At 38.1% G+C, this 23,479-nt stretch overlaps 1 protein-coding gene across 2 annotated transcripts in view; it reads left to right on the top strand.

Annotated features, from left to right (window-relative positions):
• Positions 1–13,314, top strand: part of STAM (signal transducing adaptor molecule) — a 40,504-nt gene extending 27,190 nt beyond the window's left edge. For both annotated transcript variants that reach the window (XM_051609413.1, XM_051609414.1), the window contains exons 11-14: positions 3,717–3,771; positions 4,107–4,260; positions 7,225–7,400; positions 8,454–13,314. In XM_051609413.1, the coding sequence (XP_051465373.1) occupies positions 3,717–3,771; positions 4,107–4,260; positions 7,225–7,400; positions 8,454–8,697 (629 nt within the window). In that variant the 3' untranslated portion in view covers positions 8,698–13,314. The remainder of the gene's footprint in view (positions 1–3,716; positions 3,772–4,106; positions 4,261–7,224; positions 7,401–8,453) is intronic.
• Positions 13,315–23,479: the final 10,165 nt, after the last annotated feature.

Here is a 23,479-nt window from a genome sequence, read left to right as displayed (position 1 = left end):
TGTGAGCGGTCTAAGGGTTATGATCTGGTAGCAATAACAGAGACATGGTGGGACAGCTCACACGACTGGAATGTGGCCATGGATGGCTATGTGCTTTTTAGGAAAGATCGGTCGGTGAAGCGAGGTGGTGGAGTTGCTCTTTATGTGAGAGAGCAGCTAGAATGTATCGAGTTTTGTGCAGGGGCTGATGAGGGGCAAGTTGAAAGTCTGTGGGTGAGAATTAAAGGGCAGGGTGGTATGGGTGACACAGTTGTGGGGGTCTACTACAGACCTCCTGATCAAGATGAGGAAGTTGATGAGGCTTTCTACAGGTAGCTGAAAGCAGCCTCACAATTACAGTCCTTGGTCCTCATGGGAGATTTTAACTACCCCGATATCTGCTGGAAGACTTACACAGCCAGCCTTTCACAGTCTAGGAGGTTCCTCCAGTGCATTGACGACAACTTCTTAATGCAAATGGTGGATAAGCCAACTAGAAGAGGAGCGCTGCTGGATCTTGTGCTCACCAACAAGGAGGGCCTTGTTGAAGCAGTGGTGGTCAATGGCAGCCTTGGCTGCAGTGACCACGAGATGGTGGAGTTCAGGATCCTGTGTGGGAGGAACAGAATACCCAGCAGGACCAGAACCCTGGACTTCCACAGAGCAAACTTCGGCCTCCTCAATCAATTGTTAAGGGAAGTCCCATGGGACAGAGTGCTAGAAGGTAAAGGGGCTCAAGATAGCTGGTCAACATTCAAGGACCACTTCTTGCAAGCACAGGATCAGTGTGTCCCAATGGGTAGAAAATCTAGTAAGGGAGCTAGGAGACCAGCGTGGTTAAAAAAGGAACTGCTGGGCAAACTCAAATGGAAAAGGAAAATCTATAGATCATGGAAGGAGGGGCTGGTCACTTGGGAGGAATATAGGTCTGTTGTCAGAGGATGTAGGGAGGCAATTAGGAAAGCTAAGGCCTCCTTGGAACTTAACCTTGCAAGTCAGGTTAAGGACAATAGAAAGGGCTTTTTCAAATACACAGCCAACAAAACTAATACCAGAGGCAATATAGGCCCACTGCTGAATGAGGTGGGTGCCCTGGTGACAGAGGATTTAAAGAAGGCAGAGGTGCTGAATGCCTTCTTTGCTTCTGTCTTTACTCCTGCAGGCTTTCCCCATGAGCCCCAGTTTGATATAGCCCCAGTAGAAGTCAAGATAAAGGAGGAGTTTGCCCAGGTAGATGAGGATTGGGTTAGGGATCAGTTGCGTAATCTGGACATCCATAAATCGATGGGTCCGGATGAAATGCATCCAAGGGTGCTGAGGGAGCTGGCGGAGGTCATTGCTAGTCCACTCTCCATCATCTTCGGTAAGTCATGGGTAACAGGAGAGGTGCCTGAGGACTGGAGGATAGCAAATGTCACTCCAGTCTACAAGAAGGGCAAGAAGGAGGACCCGGGTAACTATAGACCGGTCAGCCTCACCTCCATCCCTGGAAAGGTGATGGAACAACTTGTCCTTGGCACTATCTCTAGACATATCAAGGAGATGGGGGTCACCAAGAGCAGTCAACATGGTTTTACCAAGGGTAAGTCATGTAAGGTTAGTTTGACTAACCTCATAGCCTTCTATGAGGAAATTACTAGGTGGATAGATGATGGTAGAGCGGTGGATGTGGTCTATCTTGATTTCAGTAAAGCATTTGACACCGTCTCTCACAGCATCCTTGTAGATAAGTTGATCAAGTATGGGTTTGATGATCAGGCAGTGAGGTGGATCAAGAACTGGTTGAAAGGAAGAAGTCAGAGAGTTGTAGTCAATGGGGCAAAATCTAGTTGGAGGCCTGTGACTAGTGGAGTCCCTCAGGGGTCGGTACTGGGACCGGTGTTGTTCAACATCTTCATCAACGACCTGGATGAGGGTACAGAATGTACCCTCAGCAAGTTTGCTGATGACACCAGGCTGGGAGGAGTGGCTGACACACCAGAAGGCTGTGCTGCCATTCAGAGAGACTTAGACAGGCTGGAGACTTGGGCGGGGGAAAACCTGATGAAGTTTAACAAGGGCAAGTGTAGAGTTTTGCATTTGGGGAAGAAAAATGTCATGCACCAGTACAGGTTGGGGGCTGACCTGCTGGAGAGCAGTGTGGGTGAAAGGGATCTGGGGGTCCTGGTAGACAGGAGGATGACCATGAGCCAGCAATGTGCCCTTGTGGCTAAGAAGGCCAATGGCATCCTGGGGTGTATTAGAAAGGGTGTGGTTAGTAGGTCAAGAGAGGTTCTCCTCCCCCTCTATTCTGCATTGGTGAGGCTGCATCTGGAGTATTGTGTCCAGTTCTGGGCCCCTCAGTTCAAGAAGGACAGGGAAGTGCTTGAAAGAGTCCAGCGCAGAGCCACAAAGATGATTAAGGGAGTGGAACATCTCCCTTATGAGGAAAGGCTGAGGGAGCTGGGTCTCTTTAGTTTGGAGAAAAGGAGACTGAGGGGTGACCTCATCAATGTTTACAAATACGTAAAGGGTGAGTGTCAAGAAGATGGAGTTAAGCTTTTTTCAGTGATGACCAGTGATAGGACAAAGAGTAATGGATACAAATTGGAGCAAAGGAGGTTTAAGGTGAATATCAGAAAAAATTTTTTTACTGTGAGAGTGACAGAGCACTGGAACAGGCTGCCCAGAGAGGTTATGGAGTCTCCTTCTCTGGAGACATTCAAAACCCACCTGGATGCGTTCCTGTGTGATGTGCTCTAGGTGACCCTGCTCTGGCGGGGGGGTTGGACTAGATGATCTTTCGAGGTCCCTTCCAACCCCTAAGATTCTATGATTCTATGATCTCTAATTTGGGAAAACTGGAAGTGAAAACAGTGTTCCAGAGCTGCTTATAATGCATTTAGGTCATCTTTGATGCCAGAATCTTTTTTCTCCTCTCTCATCTTGAATGTTGAGTGACTCTTGGGATTAGATACATCTCTTGATTAGTAAATAGTTCATTGCTTGGATAAGTGAGCATATTTTGCATTCTCAAATAGGGCTAGACAGTAGTATCCCCTTTCAGCTTCCTTGGCTGTTTATTTTACATTTAACAAACTCAGTCTTTCTGTTAGTTAACTGTGGTTTGCTTGGCAGTTACATGAACCCCATGTCCTTGTGCTGAGAGTTTCAGGGGGTGCATTTTTCTTTATTTCAGTGCTTTTCCATTCTACTTCTCTTAAGTTTTTATGTTGGTTTTTGCACATGTTATTAGTTTGAAAAAATCCCTCTCCCCCAAGCAGCAGGATTCCAATGCAATAACAATGTGCTGTTAGTATCTTTGATGTGCAGATGACTTGAATTATTGCAACCTGTTTTGCAGTAATGTTAGCTGAGCACGTGATTTAGTTTGAGGTGGCAAATTTATTCCCTGAAGAGGGACCTTTCAGATTCACTTGAACATTTTTGTGGAAAATAGTTTGAAGTTTTACAATCCCCCAATGTTAAATGTATTTTGTTTCACTCTATTTTTATTTTACTTTTTTAAATTTACTTTCTAAACTGTGCCACTACTGAAAACTGCTGCATCTTGTTCTTAAATTGTCATGACACTGCCTCTGTTACTATAGCTTTTTTGGCATACATGTTATAGTAATGATACATGAAAAAAATGCATCTACACATTTCTATGTGATAAGTTTTTATAAAGCTTCTTTATGACTTGCAGTATGGAAATTTTTATTACTTTGATATATTTTAATGTCTTTCTGTTCTAGCAATGTGCCACCAGATGGGACCTCTCATAGATGAAAAGCTGGAAGATATAGACAGGTAAAACAGTACCTGAGTTTTGAGCAAAAATTAAGATTCATTCTTTGAAAGACCTCTGTTGTTAGTTAATGATATCTTAATTTCTGTGAATACTGGCAAAGAAAATAAATGTATTTATTAGTAACTTCTCATCTGGGAGAAGGTCTGAAGCGTTTCTTTCCTAGTTACATAATATTTTATAGTATTGTGTTGTTCAACATTATGGCACTTGTCAGGCATCCCTTTAAGCAGTGAGAGTGTGTTCCTTGTCACGCCTTGTGAAAGTTTTCCTGTATTGTTTGTTCTGTACTGACATTATATAAAGTGTAGAATAAGCTGGACAATGTATTTTCTAGGAAACATTCAGAACTTTCAGAGCTCAATGTTAAAGCAATGGAAGCTCTCTCTTTGTACAACAAACTGGTAAATGAAGACCCAATGTATTCCATGTATGCAAAACTACAAAATCCACAATATTATATGCAGTCATCTGGTGTTTCTGGCTCTCAGGTATGTATGTAACCTTTAATAACCATTGACATTATCAATCATATACTGAGCTAGGTTAATTTCTTTTAAATTGTTAATGATAAACAGTTTTTCATGTGAGCTGACTTTTTCACAAAACTTGCTCAAATGTTTGTTTTGTTGTTTGTTTGCTTGTTGTGGTTTTTTGTTTGTTTGTTTTTTTTTTTTTTACAGTATTCTTTACATTACATTAGATAGTAGTTTATCCATGAGCCAGCAATGTGCCCTTGCCACGAAGAGGGCCAATGGAATTCTGGGCTGCATAAGGAAGAGCATGGCCAGTAGGTCAAGGGAGGTCATTCTCCCCCTCTACTCTGCCCTGGTGAGGCCAAATCTGGAATACTGTGTCCAGTTCTGAGCTCCTCAGTTCTAGAGGGACAGCAATATGCTGGAAAGGGTCCAGCAGAGAGCTATGAGAATGATCAAGGGACTGAAACATCTCTCTTATGAGGAAAGGCTGAGAGAGCTGGGACTTTAGCCTGTAGAAGAGAAGGCTGAGGAGAGACCTTGTTAATGCCTACAAGAGCCTAAAGGGTGGGTGCAAGGAGGATGGAGCCAGGCTCTTCTCAGTAGTTCCCAGTGACGAGATGAGGGGCAGTTCCATTTAAATATGAGGAGAAACTTCTTTACTGTGAGGGTGACAGAGCACTGGAACAGGCTGCCCAGGGAGATGGTGGAGTCCCTTTCCCTGCACATATTCAAGACCCACCTGCATGCAGTCCTGAGTAATGTGCTGTAGGGGATCCTGCTGTAGCAGGGGAGTTGGACTAGAGGATCTCTAGAGGCCCCTTCCAACTCTGACAATTCTGTGATAACTAAAATAGATATATACTGATATATGAAGTCTTTTTATGATTTTTCTTACCGTAATGGTAGGTTAAAATAACCTTCATCCCTCAGAGAGAACCTCAAATGAAAAAGCAGTGTTTTTTTGCAACACAATACGTAAAAAAAAAAAAGTTTGTTTTCAGCTGCAAGCTCCAAGTATTCTCCTTTGTATGTTCTAATACCTTTAGTACTTTTCTGCTCAATTATTTTTGATTAAGGAAAACCTCATCCTGTCTTATGAATTGCATATTAAATTTAAAATTGAAGCTGCCAGGCCTTTGCATAATGGGTCAGAGAAAGTAAAGAACCAAAGGAGTACAATTCCTCTTTAAGATTATGCCCTTCCCACCCTTAAAATCAATCTCTTTTTTTAGTTTCCTTTTTTTAGCATTTAAATTACTGAAGTTAACTATTAGCCTACTCATACTATGGTATTTTTAAAAGGTCTTTTTTTACATTTAAATGTTTAATTCTATAGTCTAAAGCATGCTTGCTGTGTTCTTTTTCTGTTTATAGGAATATGTAGGATTTAAAATATGTTTTTTCAATAATTTGCTTTCTTTTAGAGTGATTAAAAAAAAAAACCACACCAACTTAATACCTGTTCAGTATTACATAAACATTGAAGCACATTTAGTTGTTTAGCTTCCCATAGATATGTACTTTCTTTCAGTGTCTTTTAAAGAAGTTTTTCCAGTGTCATTAAGAGGAACATTGTCTTCTGCTCATATATGATAAGCAATCATGTCATGACCCTGTCAGATAGTTCTAATGTTTTATAAATGGACATGTGTCTGGGGATTCTTAAAAGGAAAAACTGGATTTTGGGGTGAAGATGAACAAGTATAAAGTTCTGAAAAGTTAGCAGGTCTCATGCCTCTACTGCCTGCTAAAATTCTTTCATGATATTAGTAAGTCTTCAATGAATATGTCATCTGAGATTCATGGATCTTAAGATAGGAGGGCTGTATTTTGTAAACTTACATGAACTCAATTTTGCATGAGACCTCATAATAGTTACTTGTGTTAAGCCAAATAATTAATAGTTGAACAAAAGCATAGAGTTTAGAAATTCAGTCTTGATTTAGAATACAGATGACACATCTACTAGGAAGCTTTTCCTCTAGCCAATTGTAAAACATTAACTTATTTTCAGTTGAAATTTTTTTAAGACCTATTTTCTCTTCTGCCTCACTCAAGTAATTTTACAGTTCATAGAATCATAGGGGTTGGAAGGGACCTCGAAAGATCATCTAGTCCAACCCCCTCTGCCAGAGCAGGGTCACCTAGAGTACATCACACAGGAATGTGTCCAGGCGGGTCTTGAATGTCTCCAGTGAAGAAGACTCCACAACCTCTCTGGGCAGCCTGTTCCAGTGCTCTGTCACTCTCACAGTAAAAAATTTTTTTTCTGATATTCACCTTAAACCTCCTTTGCTCCAATTTGTATCCATTACCCCTTGTCCTATCACTGGTCATCACTGAAAAAAGCTTAACTCCATCTTCTTGACACTCACCCTTTACGTATTTGTAAACATTGATGAGGTCACCCCTCAGTCTCCTTTTCTCCAAACTAAAGAGACCCAGCTCCCTCAGCCTTTCCTCATAAGGGAGATGTTCCACTCTCTTAATCGTGTTGCAGGCTCAACAGTTACATGAAATAATAGGTTAACTGATGACATGAAAATAATGATTGGCTTTTCATTTTAGCCATTCTACTTAGTGAAAGTTGTCTGGGCTTTAAAAAGTAGTCTGCTTTGGGCTGCTATATGATACATGATCTTAATCCTTCAGTATTTTCATTCAAAGGTAGAAGCTCTTTATGAGTTATTTTGTGTCTTTATGATTTTCTATCTTTATGAGATAGTACAAGTCATTAAAATAAAATTTGGAATACAAGTTTTCCAGTAAACTATTTGATCTTTTTGGTACTGGAGCCTGAGGTAAGAAATGTGAATAATATCCTTTGGAAATCTGGTAGCAGCACTTAATAGAAGACAGTAAGTTGCTTTTATTAAAACAGCTGTAATAAAAGGTTTGAGAGACTGTCTTTAAGTTCTGAAGTCAAATATGAAATACCAAATTTTATTTCTAAAATTCTTTTATTTAATTTCCTAGGTTTATCCAGGGCAACCTCAAAGTAACACATATTTGGTGGCAGGGAGTGCACAGATGGGCCATATTCAAGGCTATAATCTTCCTCCTGAACAACTCTCTTCTCTCAGCCAAGGCTCAGTTACTCCATCTGCCAGCTCGGTACTTCCTGGTCAGCCTACACAGACATCTTACACAAAGTAATTTTAAAGTTTATTTTCCTATTCAAGTTTAAATCTCTCTAAACAGAAAAGACTACAGATAATATTTAAAGGAATTTTGGGGTTTTTTTCTTACAGAAATACTACTTTATACAACAGAAAGATACTTTAGTGCAATTACTTCCCATGTAGTTTTTATTGGTGTGGTGTATTTAGTAAAAATTCCTGACAAACTTTAAAATTCTCTCCTGTTTTTACGACTTCTATAATTTTCTCAAGTTTTAAATTTTTTTAAAGAAATACATAATTTTAATATGTTTTTAACGTAAAAGAAAAAAACAGAAAATTAGACATGACTGATGATTTTGTATTTTAGATAACTTAATACACATTTAATTATGAGTATCTGCTGCTCTAGCTAGCTTTGCATTACCTTCTGATACAGTGTATATTGTATTGTTCTTTCCAAATATCTGACTGTGGAAACATGGGGAGAATTCTTCTCATTTTGGAAAATAAGGGAATGGGCTATGAACACTTAGTAAAACTTGTGCAGGTTCCCCGTATAAAGCAGCTGCAAGTGGCCTTTTGGGTAGATGAGCAAAGATGCTTAGATGTGGCTAAGCTACCTCTAATGTGATTTGTTGTTTTTTTTCCTCTCTGTATAAAGTAATTTTATTTTATAAAGTTGGGAGAGACATCCGCCTTGATTTATTAAAGCATCTCATAGTCTCTATCCCCCAAAGTTACTTACTTGGGGTGATAAGTCATATATGGATAAACTGACTTTCTGCATACTTCACCTGGCTTGTTTTTCTATTTAAATCAGTAGCCTGGATTTTTTTGGGGGGGTATTCTTCATGAGCAGAATGGAAGATAAATGGAATTCCGTGTTGCCCCTCAAAGTAAAACAAAGGTTCACAGTCTAGTTTTAGATCCAGTTTATAAATATTATAAATACGCAAGGTGTCCAGAGTTATGAGATTTCTGTGTGTATATATATAGAACAGCTGAAGAAGCAATAAAGTGTTGCTGATCTGTTGGTAAATTGTTTGTTAATTCAACTGGTTTTTAATTTATTTTTTTTTTCAGTACAATGGTTGGCTCTGTTGCTGGAAATACTTACTCTAACCAGGCTTCAGTGTATAGTCCACCGCCAGCTACTGTTGATGCTGCTTATCAGAATGCTGGAACTAATATGTCCCAGGTGCCAAACTATAACTTAGCATCTACACCTCTGCCACAGACAGCAGGCAGTCAACAAGCACCTCCACAACAACCACAGCCTCCACCTCAACAACCACAGCATAGTTACTCACAAAAGGCTCTGCTATAGGATCCAGGACTTCTGATTCTTAATCTTCTTTAACCTCTGCTAAAGGCAGTTGACAGTTCTATGAGTTTTTTCCTTTAACCTCTTACACTTTGTTTATCCTCAGCTTAATAAGAATCTATCTTGGTGAACAAGTTCAATTTGCACTGACTTTTTAGGATTTTTTTTTTAATTTTGCAGAGGAACGGATATATTTAGGACATTTAATTCCTTTTAAAATGCCTAAAAAGGGGTACAAGATTATTTATGTCTGGTAAAATTGGCTAGTCTGTGAAAACTCAACACTTACAAACTGTTGTGGCATATATGTAAATATAGTGTGTGATTGCAATAGTGGCCATTTCATATAGCTATGGTGATCATGTGAATATATTTAACACAAAGTTTAAAAATAATTTACTATTTTATTTTAATCATGAACTGACGACCATGTTTCATAGTTTTGTCTAGTTTTATGACAGATGTGATGTCTTCTTCTAATGCAGGAAAAGCAGTAATTCTGCATATCATGGTTACACTTACAAGCTAAGGTCTATATATGAATTCACAAACTTAACTGAGTCTAGATTTCATTACTTCTTGAATTGAACACAAGTGTGTCATGACTATTAGATGGCTTACCTACCAAAGTAAACTAGTTAACTAGGAAGTGATTTGGGGGGATAACAGCAAATTATGATTCTGCTTCAGATATAATTAATGATTTAAAACTACTATTCAGAGGCTGCTAAACATATCATGGGACCATGCAACAGATCAGGATCTTGCATTTTGTCATGAGAAGCATGTAATTTATTTTTTCCACATTATTTTTTACAATGGGAACCAGAACTGTATTTTATGTTTGTTGGTAGAGATTACACCAAAGACAGAGGAGTTAAGTGGGAGGAGAAATGATGGAGTATTAAACTGGAACACACAACATGAATAACACTACTTTATTCAAGTCTTCTAATTAGAACATGGAGAATTATGGACAATTAAATCACTTTGCTGAACAAACCTTCAGGGCTTTATTTTATCTCTTGTGGCCTTGCTTAGCAATTTGTTCTGTTTACTGTTCTTACACAAACACTTCTGCCTTAAACATCTATTTCAATTTCCAGTTGTACCATTTGAGTTTATTAGCCCCCTACAGTGTGAATAGTTTATGAGGCATCTTAATTTCATTCACTTTCAGGTTACTTTGAATTATCTTCTGCAACAACGTGCATTAGCCTTTTTAAACCCTTGCATTTCTCAGTACCTTAGCCAGGTGGCTCTATAAGACATTATACTTTCTTTCTACAGCTGAGGTGCTGCAAAAGGAACATGCCTGATGGAAGGCAGCATTTTAGATACGCCTGATTAGTTTCTCATACAAAGACTGTTGTTACCTTGCATTTATGTTTAATCTGTTCATGCATCCTGGTTTCCTCTTATCTTTTCCATTTACTCTAATTCCAGTTAGAGAAGTACTAGATGGCTTCAACATCAGATCTAGATTTTCAGTCTTGTCAGTTTGTATGTCAGAAGTGGTTTGCTTTTGCATCCTGTATTTTAATGTGGTGCTTCTGGAACCTCAGTTATCCGATATGGTCTGGTCACCTAACATGCCTTTGTTTCGCTATACTGGTATTTTTCCTGTTAATACTTTCAGATTGCTGCTTTGCATAACTTCTAACTGGGGTGGTTACAAAACATGCCCATAGCTGATGTGTTCCAGTTTGAGGGTGTTCTAGCCAGCTGGCTGTTTTGACACTAGTATTTTAACATTATATTTTTTGCTTCATAATTCTAAACACCCTCACAAACTGTCATTACTGAAGTACTTGGTATCATCACAAAAGTCTGTGAAATTTGAAAGGAAATACTAAAAAAAATTAAATAATTCTGAGATATTGTCACAGATAACTGTTAATAGATTAAAGAGACTTTTCTTTAGAAAAGGCATGTAGTATCATTTAGATAGTGTTGTCTGTATGCTTCAAATACTGTATTCCAAAATCAGAGAAACAATGTTCAGAGAGGTTTATAACTTTACACAAAAGTGAAAGTAACTTTTTACTCCATGGATTCAACAGCTTGAAGCATCAAATTAGTCCATCTGACTTTGACTATTTATATTCTTAGGTTTTCACATGTTATGTCACGTGATCCCTAAGAAGGGCCTATGGAACTTCTGTACAAACATGACTCAGCAAAAATGCTAGTTTGTCTTTGTTTCTAAAATTTCTCTCACTTCTCATTTTCCTTCATGCCTTAGAGTCACTGCTCTAAGGTATCTTCTGTAACAAATTATGAATTTTAGTTGACTTAGAATCAATTTTCATTGTCCACAACTGGTGCAGCAGATCATTAGATTTTTAAGTTCAGAGTCTTAGTGTTTCTATTGCATCCTGCATTTTCTATTTCAGATAAAGTTTTCAGATTAAATTGAATTGGGAGCTCTATTACTTGATGTTGATTTTTTTTCTCATTTATCAGAAGAGATTATTTTGTCTTCTCATTTGGTTGTGTCTCATTTTCTAACTACTCTAAAGTGATGCCTCCTCCTACCTTGCTTGATGGTGTCATTGCACTAATTCCTTTACCCATCCTCTCATATCGTCTGTGATAATTTAGCAGTTTTATTTTGACCCACGTCCTCTCAGCTGGATTAGTGTAATGAACATGGAGATGCCATTGCTGGGGCTTCTCTGCTGTGTTTTATTCTGAGATTCTTCATTTATGCATTGTCACCAAGTTAACATATGTTCTGTTTTACTGTGCTATCGAACACTGAGTATGGGCAAGAGGGCGAAAGTCCATGTACAGCTACTGTATGAAAAAGCAAGTAAAGAAAGTGTCAGGAAGATAATCTTGTTTAAACTTAAGAATCCCTGGAAATGTATGTTGTTCTTGTTCTAATAGAACTCCTAATTTTTGAACGTCTTCTTTCTTTACATGTAAATTGTCAATGAAAGGCTAAAATTTTCTAATAATATTTTGTATAAACCTGTGTTATTTAACCCTTTCATTAAGGAATACAAAAATGTTAACTCCAGAAGGGGTATTTTAGTGGCTTGTTTATCATGAACTGGATGGAGCAAATTCTGAAAAGTGCCTTCTGTGCATTTTACTTCTATAAGCAAAGTTGTTTACCTGTGTGTATCATCTCAGTTTCTGTGGCCATAATAAAGATGTCAAGATTTACTGTAAAGCATCCCAGGAAGAATACCGAGGCAATGTGTTAAAATTGGCTCCACTGATGTCATGGGAAGATGTTCCAGAGTGTGCAGTTGCAGAAGCAGTTGCAACGTATTTACCCACCTCTATTTATTAACTGGTATCCGTGTAGATGTGTACGTAATGTCACTGGCCAAAGAACATACAGGCAGCAGTAAGAAGGAATAAAATAAAAGAACTACTGCATGCTTCTCAACAGGTATGGAGCTGCATATTGCCCTTATGGTACAGTTGCTATTCAGGAATTCTGAGGTGGGAAGAGCTGAAATGAATTTGAGTAACCAGAACTTCAGAGGATTCTGCCAGATTGCAGATGCTTAGATGTAACAAAGGACATACATTTTCTTTTAATAGCATGGACGTATTTTGGCGATCAAATCTAGGCTGCTATTATTAGTTCTCTGTTTTCATCTAGATGGCAGGAACATCAGATTTACTGGAGAACTGCTTAATACCTCATTCTCCATATTTTTTTTAGTATTTTCTCTAATATCACCTTATTTTTCATTCATATTTCAAATATATCTGTGCAGTTGTTACATGTAAAAGGTTTTATTCCTTGTCTGCTGGGTTTCACAGACAGAATGAAAAAGAACATCTCTAAATGACAGCAGCTACAATGGGACTTTGAGTTGCATAGCTGCAGCTTCCTTTGGAGAAGATGCATGTATATTTTGAAGAACAAGGGAGCATAATTCTTCCAATTAAAAACTGGGAAATTTTTTTTTTTTAAGAAAAAGGTAATGTGAAAGTTACAAAAAGCTCCATTGCTACAAAAACCTCCATTGCTAACAGCAGGCAGAATCATTTTTTACTCTGTTATTCAATCTTAGTAGAGCTGACCAACTCCATACTACAGGTACTCCTTTTTCATATTCAGCTGCAATGAAGAATATTTACCTTCATCTGTATAATATCCAACACCATAGTAAAACATAGGAAGGCCTTGACATTTGAACTTTTTGCTTCCATATGTAAAAAAGACTTTGTACATTTTTGAAACCTTGTTTCTTAAATTTAGAGTGTTTGTGTTTAAAAACATTCCATTTGCTACTATGTAAGATTGCAGATCTCAAATTTGCTATTCATGCTGCTACCTTGGCAAAAAGGTGGTAGAATTTTTTGTTTTTTCTATCCTGCATGTGCTTCTGGAAATCCAAATAATTTTTGTCTTTGTCATGGAACAGAAAAGAAGCCTTCTGCGGTCTGCTTTGGTTTTAATAAAGTATACAAAGTAGCAAAGTGCATTTTTTGTTTTGTTTGTTTTGATGCTCCTTTGATGTTGGCATATGTATATATTTAGATATACTGCACTGTTGTACAAGAATTGTTTTAGTAAATAACACTATTTGTAAAAACTGTTAATTGTTTTTGGTATGAATGCAAAATATTAAAGTTGGATTATTTAGTTCATTATGTCGCAAAGTCAATTTATAAATATCAGGGAAGAATAATCAGAAAAGGACTTACTTTGCTGGAAGGACTTGGAGATGCAGTATGCAAGGTCTGTTAGAAGCACTTAGCTCAAATTTTCTGATTTCAGGTGGAGTGGAGGTCGGTTTTTGATTTTTCTGAGCTGTTGGGTTTCTTTGCATGATGCTTACACATAGATTTTATTATTTTTAACTTGAAAGTTTTTTATCTTTCATTAAATTCCTTCAGCTAAAATCCAAGTAATACATTCTACATCTTATTTCAATATGCTGCATGTCCTCTTTCTTTTGGTAAGAAATATGGAATGTATAACTTAAAGGGGTAGTAAAGAACAAGTGAAAACAACATGTCTGTACAGTCCAATGTATACATTTGCTTACAGATCAATAAGCAAGTAGTGCTGGCAGCTTGACAGTTAATTTGCACAGTTAATTTAATTTCTGATGCTAGTAACACAAAGTAGTGTAAAACTTGGCTGTTTGATATGTGTGAAATGAGTTTAAGATCGGGCTAAAGCCTGGATCATGATTCTACGTTACTGCTTACAGTGCTGTCACAGTTGAAGCTTGATTGCCCTGAAAGATGGATGCTATGTTCTTAAAACAATGTTAAACTTGACAGGTTTCTTGCTTAAACCGGTTTAAGTAACCAAGATCACTATGGTACTTTGGGAGCAGTGAGCAGGAGATTATCAGTTTGGCCTGTTCTTAGGGTGTCTTCCAAAAAAATGAAAGCTAGACATCTTAGGGTAAGCAATTGTGTGGACTGTGGGGTGATTTGATATGATTTCAATCTCTGTGTTTCAAGAGAATATTGATTTAGTTGACAGAATTAAGTGTCATGCAGACTGTGTAGAAATGAAGTGTGTAATGTCTCTGATTTGGAGCAGGGTGGGGGAATAAATACTGATTTTGCTTTAGTGTCTCTCTCTCAGGCAGAAAGCGTTTGTTGAGATCCCTAGTTTGAGAGTTAGTTCCATAGTATTTAAAGCTTATTGTAAAATCTGCTGCCCTGCATCTGGGCAAGCCGTAATACAAGCACCAGTCTATGTGTAAGGGGTCAAACCAACTCTCTTCAGTTAAACTTTCGGTGAACAAGTTCATATTTAATGAAGTGACTCTCAATAACAGTCATTTCTTCTGCATGATGAAGCTGGGAACCTTTATGCATTGTCTTGTTACTATAGCTATTTTTAAAAATCTTACAATGCTACTCTGTTGCAGGATAAAGACCTCTCACAACATTTGTAAATTTAAGTTATCTGAATTATTTTAATTCATGGTGATTTTGGTTGATACTAGTCATGATCTGTGTTTTAAGCGAGAAATGAGAAGCCATTGTGAGAGAACTCAAGGAGAAACTTTCACTGATTAAGGCTGGTTTGCACTTTTTAAAATTCTGTTCAATGTTGGGAGTATACATGGGCAACATGTAATAATGCAGACAATCGTATGATGGAAAAAAGGGAAATATGTATTTTGAATTGTAAATTGAGAATATCTTTAGAGTAAATCTCTTTAATTTATATGAATTATAAGGTAGCTACTGACTGTAGCACCTTATACTTTGCTTTGACCTTGCTCAACACTGTTTAGCATGAGTTTTGGGTCCTCATGTATGTGCGTTTGATTTCTAAAATGCATTCAGGTTGGTGTTCATGCCCCATGTTCCTGAGATCAGTGATATCCACTACCATAGCAGCTGTACTTTGGACCCTCCTGATAGAGGTGCTGAATCTAGCAGGAATGAGTTGTGAGGTTGGTAAAACCTGTCAGCAGGGTGTCACTGTTCACTAGCAGAAACTCATTTGAGGAGTCAGGGTGTCTTGTTTACCACTTTCTGGCTACAGGAAGCATAGATATCAAGATATAAAACTCTAGAATGTAATTATGCCTGGACCACTTAATTTTATACAGTATATTCCATAGCGGTTTTCTAAGCTTGATTTGCTAATAAGCAAACAAATCTTCTCTGACTGCTCCTGAAATCACACTGGATTCTATTTCTAGCCAGTAGTGATGGCACACCCCAGTTGACTCATGCATCCTCAGGTATTTGTGGAGCATGCAGACATGTTTACTTTTGCATACTATGTGTCAGACTGTTCCAATTTACTGTGCTTCACAAAGAAGTGTGAACATTTTGATCCCTTGATTGTAATGTCTTTAAGACTTGTGAAAATTTCCCCAATTTAGTCTTTTTCTTTGCTTCCCTGGTGACATACTCTTGCAGGTGATGCTGAAGGGTTGTGACAGAGTTCATTTAGGCAAACTGCAGCACTGCAAAAAACATGTGGCTTGAGGATTGTAGGTAGTATGATGTTTTACATAAAAATATGGTGTTTTATGTAAGAACAAAAGGAAATCTCAGCTTAGCCAAGGACAGTGAAGTCATGGCTCTCTGGAACTGTGTAACAACACAGGGTTGGCACCAGCTACCTCACTGAAATGTACTATTGAAACATTCAAAAGGTGTTTTTCAGATAAGGCATAGGTGTTGTCTAAAAGACTCTTGTTTGGGGGTTGTGTTTGTTCAGAGGGCTCTCTTCCCTTCTGGTGCACTGAGGAAAAAAAAGTGACTAATTTTTTGCTTCAACAGAGTCCACAGTTTCACTTCGTAATAAATTTCTTGCAGCTTCTGTGGAATCGTGATTTATATTATCTGGTTGCATGGATAATGACACATTAGTAATTTTTAAAACTCCTCCTGTTCACTTAACTGTAAAGTAGTTAATTTTTACTTAGCAATTTATCTTAGTAAGCTGGCTCTTTATGAAAACAGTCATGCTTTCTGCTCTTGAGCACTTATCTTCCAGATAATCAAGCCTTACTGTAAGTGTTGGCTGTTCCTTCCAAGGTTTCTGAGTCCCACTGATCACTCCAGGGGGCAGCTGTTTGTCTTGGTTGCTCAGACCAGTCCTTAATTTTCCCTCTTACAAGAGTACACTCCCTTGAATTTGTCTATGCATGAGGCTCAAATTTGCACCAGATTGTTGCTCAGGTTTATTTATTCAGGACAGATCATTGGTAGAAAGCAATTAATCATATATCTGCAAACAGTACTGAGCTGAACAGCATTCAGTGGGATCCTGTACCTCAGCAGCAGCAGGATTACAAGGAATCAAAATCCCAGTTTTTCAGTAGATGTTTTCAATCAGTTTCATATAGTATATGAGTTTCCTAATGATTATTTCCTTTGTATAATGTGCTTTCTCATACTTGATCTTTATAGTAAGCATGCACATAAATACCAATGGTTAGTAAATAATAAATTTAATTAATTTTGAATATAGATACAAATATATATTTCTATGTTTAGGCATTTTTGCATTGCAGGTTGTCCTTCCACAATAACACAGGAGTCTTGTGGAGCCTTTAGGTTGTTCTTAGAAATGCAGACAGTCCTGTTCTTTCATCTCTAAAGTACCATCTCTTCCCCTCATCCCTGGCTCAGTCACACAGCTGCTGTAATTGGAATTTGTATTTTTCAAGTCTCTGTAATGTCACTTTGGCCTACAGTGTACTCTTCACATAGCACCTTGTCATTAACTTTGGATCATCATTTTCTGATTCACTTTATTTTTTGTTCATCAGTGGTACAGTTTCAGAAGGGCATTGGCTAGGTTTCAACCCAGGAAAACAGCACCTCAGTTCGTGGGGACTGAAGTTTGGTTCCAAATGGTTTAATGATACAAGCTGACAGTTGCATCCTATTTCCTATTTTTATCCATTGCAGGATTCAGAAAGTCAATGACTTTATTATGTGTGGCAAGTCCATCATAAACTTCTATGAGTGGTTCACCCTACATTGTGTGTTGCTTTTAAGAATCTGATTATGCTTATACAATCCCAGAGATCATTTCAGCTTTCATTCCAGCTAGACCATGCACTTAACAACTTTTGCAGTCTCGTTTGTGTCTGCTGGAGATTTTGTACAGTCTTTGAACTCTTGTTTGTCACTGAGGACTTCAGATGATGGATGGATGCGGGGCAGTGTAGGAGAAAGGTGACTGTTAATAGTGTAAGTGTGGGCTATTCCAAAACTGCATTTGTCAAAGCTTTTGTCTAGATTTTTCAGGTGTTAATTTATATCTGCCAAAGCTAAGACATGTCCTTCAAGAGCATTAAAAAAAAAAAAAAAAAAAGGAAAAGTTTCTAAATCTGTGATAAAATACAACACAAAAATTCTCTGGCCATAGGGATGTCGTTCCAGAATACCACGGATTGCTTAGAATAGAAAATATTTTCTTTTTTTTTCTACCGTGGATTACTGTGAGCACATAAATTCCAAGAAGTTAAAAATAGAAATGATAACTTTTTAAGCATGACTGATTGGCTACAAAAGGTAGATGAAGACTCTAAGCTTTTCCAATAATAAGTCAGGGACAATTGTCTTTGACATGTCCTGGCTTCAGCTTTGCAACTAAGCTGCTAGAAAAATATTTTGTTATAGAATGACTCCAAGGACAACAAACAGAATCTCGTAATCAATTCTTAGTTTCTTTCTCATACTTCATTCAAGAGGAAGCTTTTATAATGGCTTTAATTGTACCATTTATGTAGAGTGAATAGAATAGATAAGTGTCTAAAAGTTGAAGCTTAGCTGTTTTTGAAGTGTTGCAGTTATGTCATCTCACCTGTATAAAACTTGTGCTGACTGTTTTCTCTTTATAATCTTGGAAGCCCCGCTTCGTTCTTTTCTGGAAGACATTTGAGTCAGATTTAACCAAATAAGTAGCCGCTCTCTGATCAGAGCTACTTGCAGTTCATATTTTTGATAAAAGATGGGATAAGCGTCACACATTCCCTGGATGGGTTGCAAAAAAATCCAGATCTAAATACTGGTGCTCACAGGGACCATATCCTGCACTGCTGTTGTGCTGGGGAATGTCACCAGAGGCCTGACTCTACATCAGGTATTTTGAGAGTGCTCCAGAGTGAATGCAGCACTGCACACTTGCTCTTCCTAAACAAGGGACAGGAAGGTCTTTGATGTGGGGTGGTGGATGTCTGGAGTTAATTTTTTGCATCCTTACTAATACCAGAACTGTTACTACAGTTGCAATACACTTTCATGTGTAGGCAGCAGTCAGGAAAAGTAATGTTGCATTTATGTTTTTTGAAGGTTCCACTGCCTTCTAAAGGAATTTGACTTCCTCGTTCATTACCACCAGACTGATTTTAAGGTTTTTATCAGCGTCTCTACTGTATGTTCCACAACAGTAAATCTTGTAGGCTTAAAAATCTTTCTTACCATCATGACTCCCTCCTAAGCCCTGGGATCTTACAATACAGCTGTAGCATTGTCTACATGTTCATAGAATGTTTAAACCCACCTTATGCACTGAGTTTACCAGAATATCAAGATCACCTGGTTTTTCTGTTTCCATCAGGGGCACTAAGTTTTAAATTGTCCCTTGTGGGGGGAGGGGGAGAATTAAAAAAATAAAAAGGACTTGATCACTGAGGTGAAATAGCCTTGAGTTAATTTAAGAATAAGATACAGGTTCTTCATAAAATCAGTATCGGCATTGCAAACCTAAAGAGTTTGTATTTCATTTGAGAAGGTTGGTAAGGGAGGATTCTTTAGCTTTTTTGACAGGAGGAAGCTGTAGTCAGGTATTGATAAAGATGTCACTTCTAACATTTCCTTTGCTTGGATAATAATATTTGCTTCACTGATTCTTTGGTATTTCTTTGTGATTCCCAGTGCAAAACTGTAATAGATTTTATGCCATAAAAGCGACCTTGACTGCAGATCTAGTCTGCCATAATTATCCAGTAATACTTATTTGGTCTGTAGTTCTAAGCTAAATTAGACTTGTTATCTATAGATCACTACAGGTGTTTTTTGGCTATTGTATGGTGGGTTTTTTTTTAAATATTGGTTTGTCTTACAGAACAGAAGTAGCAGCTATTGAAAGGTATCTGTGATAAAACATGGAATACAGTAGTCAATCTTTTTGGGTAATGTACTTTAGAACAGAAATGGCAGGCAAGGACCATGATGAAATGGATTTAATGTTTCTTCTTAGTACTTCACTACCAAATATTTGAAGTATTGGCTATGTTGCAATGGGGTATGACATGTGGAGTAGGATCTTGAGGACTTAGGAGTGGTGGAGAGAATGAAGGAAGAAGCAAATTAGCACTTAAGGTGGATGATACAATCAGGAGAGACAAGGAAGATGACGACTTTGTGGAAATAAATGGATCTTTATTGTTAAAGGTTTGTTTCTAGAAGGATACGTGCTTTGTGTAGAGAGGATTCATTCATAGAAGCCCTCAGTTGCTGGTAAACCATGCTGTATCTTAAGTCTGTATAAAAAGTTACCTTAGTTTAATAAAAGAAGTGAAGCAAGCCAGAGCTGTGAGTGAACAGAAACATGGCGTGTTGTGCAATGTCAAGAGACTTAATGAAGTTTCCTGATTTGGGTGCAGCAGTTAAGTAACTCATCCAGGAGAATTATTAAAACAAACAAAAATTAAGGATATAGATAAGCCTTTTTGTACAGTATTCTGATTCCTATGGCACGTGATATCCTGAGCACTTCAGTGTTCATCTTCAATTGCTTACATTTTCACCAACTCGTTTGTATGGAAAATCAAGTTTTATGATTTATGAAGCACTTCAGCTTTCTTCACCCCTTATACCTACGTTTGCTGTTCACCACTTGGCTCTCAGCGTTAACAGCACAAAGGAAGCATGGGATGTATATATGGAGCTTGGTTTACTATATCCTGCTTTGCTGCCTGTGTGACATTTGCTGATTCGGTTTCCTGTAAAAACTGATACATCAGCTCACTTCTGGTCATAGATAACAGGCAGGAAGAGCTGCCAGGACTCCCAAGAAGAATAGTCTGTATAAACCCTCCATGCAACACAGAGCTGGAGCGAGTATTTTTATTTTAGGAATAAGAAGCAAATGGCATGTTTTGATACTGCAGAAGGAAGCTGTTCTCAGAAAATATTTTTAAGATATTTTAAGTTGCTTGTTATTTTTGAGTTGTTTGTGATTTCAAACGCATTGCTCTACAGAATGCCTAGATAAGATGACCATATCAGTATGAAGTGAAATAAGAAAGTTTTCATGTCATTGCTGTTTTGATTGCTTGGCAGGCTGCTGAAATGGGTCTGCCTGAGCAGTTAGACTGTGCTGGTTGAAATAACAAATGGCAGCGATTGCTGTTGTACCTTCAGAAACAGACTGTGAGGATCTTTTGTACTGAACTGAATGCTGCACATAACTAATTTCTGGGATTGCTTGTGGAGGTAATCTAGTTCAGGTTTAAATGCAGGTAGCAAATGTTAGTCAATGAAAAACCTATGATTTCTCTACAAACTCTCTCAATATTTGAAATGACAAAAGTGCTTTGAAAGATTAAGAAGTTTCAAAAGAAAGGAAAAGCCTACCTGATAGCAGGAGTATTCTTCATCTATCAGAGTAATTGTTTCCATTTGAATTTTTCTGATTTAACTGCTATTTAATAATTTTTAAGACTTTGCATTTTAGATTAAACAAATTAATAGGTTTCCCTCAAATTAATTTTGTTGCCTAACTCCCACTGAAATGAGCCATCAAAATGACCCAGCTACAACTGTGGCCGAGTTCTCCCTTCTTGTCAGGGCACTAGGAAAGGCAAATAACTAATCCCAAACTCAGCCTGGTTTGGTTTATTATGGCTTTCCTCTAGACACCTTTTACTGGATATCCTTTCCCATATATGATTTGGTATTTTTTTGTGTCTGTGTTTTGGGATTGTTTTTTGGTTGGTTGGTTTTTAAATTTTATTTTATTTTTACTTACTTAAGAAATGTCCGTCTATAGAAATATCTACAAATGTTGGAGTCCAGGTCGTCCATGAATGACCTGTATCTGTATGAAAACAGGAGATGAAGGCTCTCCTGCTAACAGGACCATTGCTGTTTGGCCAGGGAGGAGGTACAGGATTATTTTGTAGGAGAGAAAGTGAGAGTGTGAGGCTCCTCAGCCCTGCGGTGCTGTTGATGTCCACATGTATGAGGGTTGATCCCACTGTTGGTGAAAAAAAGGGCACAATAATAATGGAAAATTTTACCGTGCTCTGAATTGTTTTGCAGGACAGAACGTTTTTCAACTAGAGCCCAGCACGAGTCCTGTTGCTGACCATTTTGGGCTTTTACGTGGTTTTCAGAACCGTGTTTGAATTTGGCTCCCTTGTATGATCTCACTTTACTGCTTATGCTTACTCTGCAAACAGGTTTTATGATGAAGAACATTACAATCTCACATACAAGTGGTCATCGCCTTACAAGTAGTGCCTGGCCTACAAAGTGCACCCATGTCAGCGTGCCTTAAGTTGGTGAAAGGCACACAGTGACTGTGCCCTGTGCCACCAACGCGCCAGAAAACTGCTCACTGAGATTCAATTCTGGGAGCTCTGGATTCTAGTCCTGTTTGCACATCATGAGACTGCTGTTTCCCTGGATTCAAAATCTTTTGGCATAGCTCCCAGGATTCTGGACCACTTCCCTTACAGATTTTACAAAGTCAATATTCATAAATATTCCCAAGGAGATGCCTGTTGAGTCTGTTATACAGTGGTACAAGACATTTCATTTATATCTCAACGTTTTGAAATAATTTTAATTGCACGCCAGTGGAACAAGTAACTGTGAAATCGCCTGTTTTCGTGATGTTTGCAACAAGTACAGCTTGACTTTGAGGCATTGTGAGATTTTCTGGCTCCTTATAATGTTTCCCAGTAGGAGAGAAAAAGGTGATTCAGTCTCTCTGCTTTTTCATGCAAGGGCATGTCTGCTGACAATGCTGCCCGGTGAAGAGCTGAAGTGATGGCTTACATTTGCATGCTTCTGGCCCCAGTCAATCATTTCACTCATGGTTGGTTCACTGAGCAGTTTTCAGATGGTGGGTTCTTCAGGGCAGTGCAGTGCTGTTCATGTATTTAACATGTTGCTGCATTTCTTTGGAGCTTTTGCCAAACATCTCAAAATTCAAGGCAAGGCTGTAGAATTTCCCAGAATTGATGGGTTGGACTCACTCCTCACATGTCATCAAAACTTTGTAAGAGGAGGAGAGCAGTTTAAACTCCTGTCTTCTCATTATTGGCTTTTATTTCATTTGAAATAGGCTGGAGGGTAGAATAGCTTTGAACTTATCTCAACCACTTTTTCACTCATAAATTCCATTATATTCAATCCTCAATATACACATCACTATATTTGCTCCTCTCAGAAGTCGAGAGAGGCAGTAGCAACTATCTCAATTAACGGTAAGGAAGTGAGGGCAGGAATAAAGTGAAACACAAGATCATAAATTTAGGTACTTAGGACTGGTTTTATGAAGAACTGTGTGTTCATCAGGACTGGCGATGTTCCTGGGTGACACTGAAGTGACAGGATACGTGTTCTGCAGATCTGAAATCCACTGTGGGAGGCATCTGTCCCTGTACACGTGCCCAGATCTGATGCACCCTGCTGTGGTCTAGTGAGTCATCCCGCCTTGTGAACCCAGCGTGACAGTCACTTCTCAAACAAACTTGGTGAACTGCATCTGAATGCATTAACAGTTTTGGACTAGTCATAATTACATTATTTGGTGATCAAGCAATGTCAAATAAAAACCTCGTTATTAATCTTGTTCATTCTCAGGAGAGGCAAACCTAGCACATTTATGAGCAAAACAGAGGGTGAGCAGTAAGTGGGGCAGAAGGCCAGGTCCTGGTTCTGGTGCTGGCCTAGAGGGAACTCACTGGGAAGGGCACTCCGTCTGTTCTGGCGGGGGCAGAACTGAGACATGCAAATTTTGTTCTCTTCTGCAGGAAGTATTACCAAAAGAAAAATCCTGGTTTTGAAATAAGAATGAAATATAACAATGTTCTGTAAAATAAAATCTAGTTTTTCCCCTACTATATTGAAAATGCAATAGTACGTGCTCAGTGACAGTTTAGTTTACATAATATTTCATAATATTTCAGTTTTATTGTTTGTTTTTTGATTTCAAAAAGTTTGAATTTTTGAAAAAATTCCAGACAGCACAGGCTTAAGAAGTTAATTGAATAAGATGGGAGGTCTGAAAATTAAATCCAAGATGCAACTGCAATTCTCAGTGCCTTCATTGAAATAAGGTAGAATTCCTTCCAAA

This window comes from Apus apus, chromosome 2 (assembly GCF_020740795.1).
Source record: "Apus apus isolate bApuApu2 chromosome 2, bApuApu2.pri.cur, whole genome shotgun sequence".
In the NCBI taxonomy this organism is placed as follows: domain Eukaryota; kingdom Metazoa; phylum Chordata; class Aves; order Apodiformes; family Apodidae; genus Apus; species Apus apus.
The sequence above is the reverse complement of the archived record's forward strand: the minus strand, read 5'-3'. Positions and strand labels throughout refer to the sequence as shown.